Source organism: Rhinolophus sinicus, chromosome 16 (genome assembly GCF_057876585.1).
Source record: "Rhinolophus sinicus isolate RSI-liver-muscle chromosome 16, RSI-T2T, whole genome shotgun sequence".
In the NCBI taxonomy this organism is placed as follows: domain Eukaryota; kingdom Metazoa; phylum Chordata; class Mammalia; order Chiroptera; family Rhinolophidae; genus Rhinolophus; species Rhinolophus sinicus.
Window position 1 is genome coordinate 188,311,030 of NC_142516.1, and position 11,221 is coordinate 188,322,250.

An 11,221-nucleotide genomic window follows, 5' to 3' on the forward strand; every position below is an offset into this window, starting at 1 on the left:
GAGATTAGTTGTGGGGAACAATGATAAGTGTACTACTGACTTCTTGTTAAAAACAGTGCAAACCAGAAGATAATAGAATATCACCTTTAAAAAGCTGAACGATAAAACAGTGTCAGCTTTTATTATGTAGTCATCAAAAGTATCTTTCAAACTGAAAGCAAAATAAACACATTTTGAGATAAAAGTGGGGAGGATTTGTCACCAATGTACTGCACTGCTAGACATGACAAAGGAAGTTCAGATCCATACAGAGGGCAGACAAGCACAGGAGATGCTGAATATAAAAGATAATGGACTGTTTCAAACAAAAAATACAAATGGTGAACTGTTCAATTTTTAACAGAGAAATAAAGTTTATGACAATAAAACACAAAGTATGGACTAAGAGGGAGGGAGAAATACACTATTGTGATGTTGTAAGGTAGTTAAATTATCCATGAAGTATATAATATAGTTTTAAGGTAGATTATAAACCTTACAGGAGGCACTAAAAGAAACAAATTATATCTAAAATGCCAATAGATAAAGTAGAATGTTAAAAAACAATTATATCAAAAGGCAAAAAAGGAGGGGAAAAACAGATGAGAAAATATAAAACAGGATAGTAGACTTAAATTCAGCCTTGTAAGTAACTATACATACTCGAATTAAAAGTCAGAGCTAGTTAGAGTGGTTGAAAAAGCATGGCCAACCGTGTTATCTATAAAAAATCCACTTGGAATATAAAGACACAGGTAGTTTAAAAATGAAAGGATGGTAGAGGACATACCATGCGGATACTAATCATAATAAAGCCAAAGTAGCTATAGGAGCAGAAAAATTAGACTACAGCAGAGACAGTAATGTCAAAGATAAAGATGGAACATTTCACAGTAACAGTAAGATCAATTCATTAAGCAGATATAATAGTAAATATGTACATCTAACAGCAGAACTTCAAAGAACGTGCAGTATAGCTTCATAGAATTGAGAAGGAACAGATACATTGACGTTACAGATATTTCAGCACTCTTCCCTCAGTAATGGGTAGAGAAGGTAGACAGAAAACTAGTGTGGTGTAGACGAACGGAGCAATGCTGCCAATCCGTTCAGCCCCGTAGAAAGACATAGAGCACCACACACAACTCCAGAAACGGACGTTCTTTCAAGTGCATAGAAAACATTCAAGCTAATGTAAGAATGAACAAAAAGGAAATAAAGCCACTAGTGAATATGCCCATCTACAAACAAGGTATGCCTGTTTATTCAGATCTCCCAGTATTTCCAATAAAAGTTCTTCATATAATTTTCCATATACGTTAATATTACTGGGTTTATTCCTTGAAAAAAATTCTGTGGCTAATATGATACGCTCTTTTATTTCCTATTACATGTTCTAATTAGATACGGCTGGTACTAAATTTTGTATGTTAATTTTGAATTTGGACAACTACACTTTATTTTACTACTGGTACTTCATCACTTGTTTTTGGTACAGACATCAAACATTAATGAGTTTTATTAATTTTTTTTCAATATCTGTGACTAAATTCATTCTGTGGGGTATGAGCTCCCAAGTAAATAGTAGACGTAATGGTGAGTGTGCATATCTTATTTTGAACTTTAATGAAAAGGTTTCTGATGTTTTATCATTAATTGTTTGCTGTAGATTTTCAGTGCTCCAACCTAGTACCATGGTATTTTCTAACTGGTTACATATTGTAATAGTTTGTGAATTCAGCATAACTCCAGTCAAACTTCCCATGGAACCACTTTATTAAATAGTTATCCAGACAGAAGTATGTGAGAGGACACGGGTCACCTTGACCATCTCCACAGTCACCACTAGTCATTAGCCTTTGAACTATTCTCTTTCTGCCCCTGCCCCTCCATCAGCGCCACACCAACCCCCATCCGTCTACTCTGAACTCCTCAAGCAGAGTGATTGATCCTTTAATGGATTACATCATCTAATCTTCCCAGTGAGTCTATAAGTTAGGATCTCCATTTTATAGAAGAGGACATTGCTTAGAAAGGTTAAATAATTGATCCAAAGTCAAAAAATTAGTAAGAAGTAGAGTCAAGATCTGCATCCAGTATGTTTGATTCCGGAACCTATTCTCTTTGACACTGGCCTATACTGTATTTTCATTCACTCTTTCTTTGTTGAGATTATATTATTTTGTTATTTTTAAAAGAAGCTCTAAAATGTTAGGCATATGTGGTAGGTAACACTTGTGTGAGATACGTGACCCCGTTCTCATGTAAAATATGCTTTGGTTTTACTGTGAGTGACAGAAAGCTGGTCCAGGATGAAACATTGACTTGACCCATTGTAACATCTTTAATCTTTATATTGTGGTAAAGAGAAATAAAAATGTACATTCTTTAACCAATCTATTTTTCATAAGTATATTATCTTTTTTTCTTAGTTTCCAGGCTTAAACTGTTAACACCTTCTTTTCTCCTATGGCACATTCGAGTGCACTCTTAACTGTGCTGCTGTACTAAAGCTCCATTTTCATGATCATAGAACCCTAATGTTGACGTAAGTTATTTTTAGAAATGGTGAGTTCATTATAATGATGAAAGTTGTATTGTGTTGTTACGGCAACCAGAGTCCTAAAGTTCTGATAATGACAGGCTCACTGATTCTGGAAGTCAGCAGTTCATTTCTTATCGCCACTCAGTGCTTTAAATATTTAAAATGCACTTAATTTCAATGCACATTTTAACATGAGAATGATACCTTCATTGAGTTGTATTAATCCTTATTAGTACCTTTTAAATTTATGATATTAGATTTTTAAGGCATTGTGACATAACTGGACAAATTGAATAGCTTAATGTCTGGTATTCTGATACACGAGTAACTGAAAAATGTTGCCCTTCTGTAAAATCGTATAACAAGCTCAACTCTTCTAATTCTTTTTCTAGTGGTAGATTAACTACATGATTATTATCTTTGGTGTATGATACACTGGTATCGCAAACTACTCTCTGAATATAAGAAAGACTTTCCAAAATTTGGAAATACGGCAGGTAGGGCCTGGAAGAACAGCATGTCTTTTCAGTGTCATGCTGCGGCCACCTACCTCACAGAAGGGTTATCTGTCACATACGCATTGTTAACAGGCCCATCAGAACTCTTTAACTATTGAGGGAAATGGACATTGTTTGACTATTTACTGTTGACTAAAGGTCTCATGGCTTTTTGTCTTACGGTTCATGGTTTTTCTTGCTTCATGGGACATTGACCCATTTTTGTATCTAATCTATTTTGTTCTAAGCTTCCTTTTCAAATGCCTGTAAATGACCAGTCCCTCAAAATGTTCTGTGAACCAGCTTTACCATCTTATAATTTTCTCATTAACACATTTAGTTTTTGATATTGTTTCATTCTTTATTTGTATGGTTTTATTTTTAATTTTTGAAAGGTGTACTTGCGCTAAAAGGCTGTCCAAAGGTCAGTAGTGCACCACTTAATAAATGACTACCTGTGAGAATTTCATGGTACGTAGTAAAGAGACCAAGAAAGTTAATGGTCTAACTTTATAGATGATCATAGTTTACATTCAAATGAAAGTTCTTCCCTTGCAACTGGCCTCTTTCCATTCTCTGTTAATCACGTGAAAAGCAAGACTTAAGACTTTCAACCTACAGAAACAGTTCTAAAAGGACTCTCCCTCCATCAGCTGTGGGCTTGATCAAAATGCAGTGAAACCTGAGGTCAGTGCCCATGCTAGAACCAGTATCCAGCGTACACGACTGGAAACATTACTGCTTTTCTCCACTTGTAGTGAGGTGATCAGCGCAGGACAGTCCAAGTTTTCAGAAGCACATGACTGAGATGATTTGTTGGTCATTTCATATTTAGTTACAGAGTACCTGAAAGTTTTCCATCTTGAACACTGAATTTGTTACTATAAAGACTTTTCATTATTTGAAACTCTGGATTTCAAATAGATGTTAGTGAATAATTTGGGCCACGAGACACGAGGCAGACAGCAGCCAGCCAGACAGACAGATAGATAGATAGGTATACAGATACATGCAGATACCTTTTAAGATAAAGGATGAACTTATAAAATAATTATCACTATAAGTAAAAAGAAGGGGATAGTAAATGGCAAGAAAATAAAACTGTTTTAGTACTTCAGAAACACCACCCATTCATATACAAATCACTGTATGCTTATAAATCATTTGGAGAAGCCAGTTCCCCCAAATAATGTGTGTGTGTATGTACAAGTATGTGTATAAATAGATAGGAACACAGATTTTTTAATTGCAGTTCATTAAAATGCTTTTCACTCTAAATGGAATGGTATAATTTAAAAGCTGGATGCACCTTGTAAAGACTATGCAGTTCGATTGTTTGATTTACAATGGTGAAAGGAGCCCTGGAAAGGTTAAATTACTGCTTCTAGGCAGCAGTAAGTGGTAGGGCTTGAGCTAGAGTCCACGCTTTCTGCCAGTAGTGACCTCCACTGTCCCCTTTATCTCCACCGTCAGAAATTCAGTGAATGAGCTGAGTGCAGGGACCTGACCCTGGCTTTGGTAGTGACCCATGAGGCCCTCATTTGTCCGGGAAGTGGAATCGCTGTCAGTCCCAGTTCTTGGGCCTCACAGGTTCACTTTGGAGAGTCCCCCTTCCACTGCATTTCCGTCCTGTGGGCTCGAGCAGAGGACGGGCCAGCGGGAATGGTTCCTCCCGCCCCTTCTCCCGTCCTGCCATGCGGAGGCCTTCTGCTCCGTGAGCTTTCGTGTCTCTCATCTTCTTCAGCACAGCCACGTTCATGTTTCATTCCCCTCCCTGTCCTGGTGGCTTCCTGAACTCCGAAGCGGAGTAAGAAAGCCTCTGCCACCGCACACCGGCATTGAAAGTTATACAGTCTTCCTTGGTTTTATTGGCTTGATTTTACTTCATTGTGTCTTAGCAATATTGCTTGCTTTTAGTTTTCCTCCATTGCAAATTTATAATGCTTTTTCGGCTGCATGATGAGTTACAGACATTTGTAAGCCAGGTTAGCCTGCAAATAGGTTTGTGCCCTGAGTGACAACTAAACTTAAGTAAACCTCAAATTTTTCATCATTTGCTGTTGAAAATAAAATTTAAAATTCATTACTTCAAAATTTTCAATAATTCATTCTACATTCACCAGTTACTCTAGATTTTTAAAAATTGTATTTTATGCTATTGTACCTTATTTTGATTTAAACTTGAAGCAGAAGAAATAACCTTGTTTCTGTGTATTTGTTAGGTATACCTTGTTTCCCCTGAAATAAGACCGGGTCTTATGTTAATTTTTGCTCCAAAAGATGCATTAGGGCTTATGTTCAGGGGATGTCATCCTGAAAAATCATGCTAGGGCTTATTTTCTGGTTAGGTCTTATTTTCAGGGAAACACGATATGTATAAATATACACTATGTTTAGATTGAGTAGAGATTTTGGAGTATGAGATGTAAATAATGAGTGCTTTATACACACCCTGAAATCTGTCTTACTGCCTTAGATAAAGGACTAAATGCTGTATCTGAAATCCATTATTTGACTTGCACAATGGGTATCAAATGTATATTAGATTTAACACACTTTAAAAATACCAATGCACATATAGTGTTTTTCAGCTATTTCATTTCTAGAAAATAATTTTTGCCTCAGTTTGATACACTCATTGTTAATAGGCTCAATCCGTTATAGGAATAACCACCAATCGATAGGTCAGAAAATACCTCGAAGCCTCATTTGGTTAAGTAGATTTCCAAAGCAGTTTCCACCCCTATCCCTTCAAGAGAAAAGGTCGTCTCACCTGTAGCATTTCTCCACTCTGCTCAGAGAATTCACTCAGCCTATCAACTCTCGTTTTGGAAGCATTAGCAAGTTTTGGGAAATGTCAGGTTGTTTCAAGTCACCAAGAGTCTTACAGATGTCTTCTTGTAGTCATTGACATTCCAAAAACAGAGTAATTATTTCTAGCTCTGAAGACTTTCTGGATGAGAGAGTACATTTTTTACTGAGAATTAAGGGCATTTAAAGGAGGGGAGGAGGGGGGCATTCTAGGCCAGTGGAGAAACGAGAGCAAAGGAAGTGAGGTCAGCAGGAACAGGGCACAGAGCACATTCAGGAGTTGTTCTGAACTGCAGAAGCAGCGATACATAGAAGGGTTTTTAAAGGATTTTGAGTAAGAAGTTTGACTTCTCTGAAATGAGAAGAAGCCATTAAGGCTCCTTAAAGGGAGGCCTCGGATAAGAAGAACCACGATAAACAGTATGTTTTAGAAAGACGAGCAGTGCTTGTGATAGATTGAATGTGGAAGATGCTGGAAGGGGAAAGACCAGATCAGAGTTTTGGGGTTTTTTTTGTATCCTACAGACAGGAGTTCATTAGGGTCTGAACTGAGGTGATGAAAAATGGTATGACATTGACAGAAGTAGGAAACAGCAAGAAAAGTAGTTTCGGGAGTAAAGCTTGAAAGACACATTTTAAATTTAAATTTAGTTATTGTAAAAAAAAGGTTAGTGTTTTCATCGCTAAGTGTAGTAATATATAAACAGAAGTCCCTGGGGATGACAAGAAGTAAATGTCATGAAAATATGGGGAGAGCTGGATTTAATGGACCCAGTGCTGTTTTTTCTGGCCACATATATTTTTTAAAATACTAGCTTCAGTTCGCCGAAACCTATTTCTGTTCTCCTTTTATGTGCTTATATAGAAATGCGTATTTGTGAAAACGCTGTGACTTGCTGTAGGGAAGTGCCCCATTGTTTCAGCCTGAGAGTAAAGAGATGAGAAATGTAGCAGATGTGGTTGTCAGCTTAAGCGCTTCCAGCAGACCTCGGAGCTACTGCGGGTTCTGTTCCTGACTCCACGGGAAAGCGAGTCGGAATCCTTTTTCTGGTGGAGGGCCTTCCCTTCGATTTGTAAGAACTGCACCATATAAAACGAGGTGTGTCTGTATAGGTGAAAAAGCAGTTTATTATAAGTTATTCTGAGATTTGGAGTATTAGTAATTTGAATAATTGTAGGCCTCTTTCTTTAATGTGTTATCATCTGTGTTTGCAAAATCAGTATATTGATAGTGGCTCATGGTTTCTGTTTTGTGTTTAGTCATCAGGCACTGTTCTAGCCCTAAAGATACACCAATGAACAAAACAGTCGCTGCCCTCGGGCAGCCTACATACTCATGGGGAAGATTTAATCATTAATATATATTAAAAATGTTTTATCCCAAAACCAAGATAAGTGACTTGTGTAGCAGCACAATGATTTTTAAACAGTATCTGATAATTAATGAAAATGGGAGGCATTGGGCCAAATACAAAGCTTTCTTACAGTTCTCAGTGTTTTCAGATTGTGTTTTCACATTTTGTCTGTCACTAGAGAGCAGATCATTAAGCAGTCTACAGAACTGGTCTGCAGGGCCTATGATGAAGTGCATGCCGCCGTGATGAATCCGGTCAATGGGTACAAAGACCCAGAGAGTATCCTACACCGATCGCCTCAGCAAGTGCAGACGCTTCTCTCCTGAGGATGTTATCACATGTGTTAGCAAAACATTCCATCCCCCAAACGCTGACGGTTTTCTTGGTTTGTAGTTTGTTAATCTTTACTTTGAAATGTGATGGTTACAGTTTCTTTGCATCATAAAATTGTAAGTACCAGTAATTGCTTTGCTTTGGTCACAGTAACGTGGAAGGGACGTAAGTTGACCTGAGTGAGCGTTGCTCTGTTCTCTCTATGTGGAGATGCCCTATTCTCTGCTAGCTGCCTCTCCAACTCACAGTTCCCCCCCTATTCTGAAATATTAGTGTTTGGGGGAAAAGTCGTACAGGAGGTTTGGGGATTTGTTGCAACGTTAGTTTTAAATTAACTGTACATAAAAAATTCAATTTAAGATTTAGTAGGAGGAGATGACCTAATGTCTCTTTATCTAAAGATTCAATTTTTTTCTCGTTAGTTATTAATGTGACTAGGTGTACTTAAGCTGAGGAGCAGAAATACACACTCAGCAAAAAGGGGGAGAGAAATAATTTAAACAGGGTGGATTCCACTCTGTGTGCCCTGGACTGAATTCAAGGTGAAGTTGAGCACTTCGAATGGGTTTTAGGTTGTAGGCAGCCTGTGCTGCTTGTAAGCCTAGTGTTTCAAAATAGATATTTTTATACAAGGTGGACTCTAAATGCAACCAAGTACACATTTTCTCTGATCTTCAAACCGAAGAAATAATGATCTACTCTAACATTGGAAGAAAAAGGCCAGAGTAGCAATTGCTAATCGACACTAATTGTTGTCTTCTCCATGGTGTCCTCTCACAGAATGATTTGAGTTCTGACTGTAGAATTTTACCTGTAAGTAATATTCAAAATCACTGTGTTTTTTTGTTTTTGTTTTTTAAAAAATAAATCTCAGCGTGTTTCATGTGACTTTGCTTTGTTTGTCAGCTTTTGAGGACAATTAGTAAACTCTCTTAATTTCTAATAAATCCGTAAAAAGAGGTAAGTCCCTAAATTATAAATGAGAAAACAGGCATATGGGAAAAATTGACTAGGTTGAGATATTTTGAAAACTAGTAAGATGAAATTAATATTTATATAATAAATTAGTATTTACAGAACATGGCCTATTCATCTATCTGAAATTTATAACTATCTATATTAAAAAAGTAGGGACTCTTTTGGTATCAGAAGATTATATATCATCTCTTTTGGTATAAATCTGTATTTTTAGTCTTTTTCCTCCAATGAGTTTGTGTGATATATAAAAGAAGAAAATAAAATGTAATATAAATCAAGAGCTTACATTTTATATAATTTATTTCTATGGTGAAGAAACACTGCTACCTGACTATTAGTGAATTCCTTTGTTTTCTAGGAAAAAAGTATATTTGACTTTTTACGTAGTTTTCTCAAATAAAAAACTATTTCTAGAGCAGTGATCATTGCAGTATTTCTATACATCTCATCAAAGTGATTTTAGAAAATGTACTAATAGAAAAGGAAATACAATGTATGAGGTGTGATAAAAAAAATACGGTGAATGTTTAAATGAAAAGAATTTATTACAGTAAAAGACACACTGCCATTAATCCCCCTCAAAATACTCCCCCTTGCTTGGAACACACTTATCCCATGGTTCTTGCCACTTTCTGAAGCAGCTCTGAAAGTCCTCTTTCATGAGTGTCTTTACTTTATCCTCCATCATGAGAACACTCCGTGTCACAAATTGCTTCTGGTACAGCAATTTCTGTCACATAAAAACATTATGGTGTGTCATCCACCTTATTTACTGGATCTGGCACCATGTGACTTCTGGCTCTTCCCCGAAGTCAAAATGATTCAGGACATCGAGGCAGCCACGACAGCACAACTGAAGACACTCATGGTTCTCGATATAGTTGTGTAGTTTTACTCTGTCTCTTGGTAAACTTACTTCCCCACTTTGAAGATGACTTTTCCACCCCCACCCTTAGTTACTAACCTTCATAATTCAGTGAGAAAATACAAGCTGTTAGATTAATCTCCCTCATTTTCCTCAAATGTTACACTCATCTTCTCCATGTCTCTTCCTTTTGTATCGGAGACTGTCCCTCAACCTGTGATGGGCTGTTTCCTTCCTTTGTACTCTGGATTCCATTCTCTCACCTTCTCAGAGACTTTTCTTTCGGAATTATCTCTTCATTTTGCTTCATCAACAACTTGTGAGTTCTCTATAGGGTTATTCCCAACAGCATATACTATGTTCTAGTGTTGGTAATATTTTTTAAAACTCTCAACCTCCCAGATCCTAACAACTGCGTTTCTCTGCTTGTCGTTGTTGTTTACACATGCTATCTTCTACTGCCATTATGTCTTTAAAGTACCCCATTATGGCTTCAACCTCTTACCACTACACCAATACGAACCCTGATGAGATTTCCATAGTGTTGCATGTTGTCAAATCAAATGGATTCTTCTCTATTCTTACCCTGTTGAACTCTCAACTGTATTCTACACACTTCTGTCTGAAAGACTATCATTTCCAAGCTTCTGTGACTCCACTTTCTACTTGTTTTCCTTCCATTTCACTGGCCAAACCCCCTTTGACCTTCTTCTCTGGCTTTTTTCTTGCTGCTATGTAACTTCTAGAAGTTGGCATACTCTAGAGCTTGATCCTGGTATCTCTTTTTTCCTCCCCTTAAGGCTTGGTTGTTTATTACCTCAACATAGCCTAGCCATTCCTGACTGCAGTTAGCTCAGTTGTCTTTAGAGATATCTGTATAATGGAATATTATATGGTAGTGAAAAAGGATGATTTCCAAATACATAATGTTGACCAAAAAGGAAAATCACAGAATAATATAGTATAATTCCATTTAGAGAAGTTTTAAATAGAAATTAAAATTACACATTATTCATGAATATACATGTTGTAAAGCTGTTAGGAAAATATAGGAAATGATTAACACAGAATTCAGTATTGTCTCTTGGGAGAGAAACGTAGGATCTGTTGAAGTTACTAATAATGTTCTACTTTTACACTGGATTGTTGATATGTGAGTGTTCATTTTATTAGTCTCTGAAGTTTACATATGTTAAATGAACTCGTGTGTGCATATTTCATGATTTTAAAAATTCATAAAATTTTGCTTATCACAGGGCCTGGGGTAAAGTTAGCACTCAATATGGGTTAGCTATTTTTTTAAATTATTCTTATTAAACACATTTATTAAATATCCAGTAGGGGCCAGGCTCTATGGTAAGCACCAGGGTTATCTGTCACCGAGGAATTCCTTGTCTTGCACAGAGATAGTTACGTGTATTGTGAGTAAACATAATGCAGTTTGATAGGGTGCCTGTGCATACAGGTAACAGGAAAAATATCCTTTGTAACAGCTGGATGTGTGTGCTTGATGTCGAAGAGACTAAGGGCACAGAAAAGCTTTAAAACACGGCCGTACGTGTTTCATTCTGAGATGATCATAATGACGGGGTTGCATTAATTAGCTATTTAAGATGTAAAATTGTGTGACAGGATGGGGACAGCGGCCAAAATGCTGGATTAAGAAATTCCAAAATTCTGCCTCAACAAAAGCAACAATAAAATTCGTTCCCCAAAAAATCTCCAAACCAACATTTTCACAACTCTAGAAACAGACTGAAAACTCACAGCGGTTGAGTTATGCTTGTTTAAAAACAAAAAAACTGAGTCTTGGTAAGACCAGCATACTTTGTGGTATTTTAACTTACACCAGCTCTGT

The 11,221-nt window shown here is 36.8% G+C and overlaps 1 protein-coding gene across 1 annotated transcript in view; it reads left to right on the plus strand.

Annotated features, from left to right (window-relative positions):
• Nucleotides 1-8,408, plus strand: part of COG6 (component of oligomeric golgi complex 6) — a 54,443-nt gene extending 46,035 nt beyond the window's left edge. Inside the window, exon 19 of the mRNA XM_019756975.3 lies at nucleotides 7,366-8,408. Coding sequence (XP_019612534.3) covers nucleotides 7,366-7,513 — 148 coding nt within the window. The 3' untranslated portion in view covers nucleotides 7,514-8,408. The remainder of the gene's footprint in view (nucleotides 1-7,365) is intronic.
• Nucleotides 8,409-11,221: the final 2,813 nt, after the last annotated feature.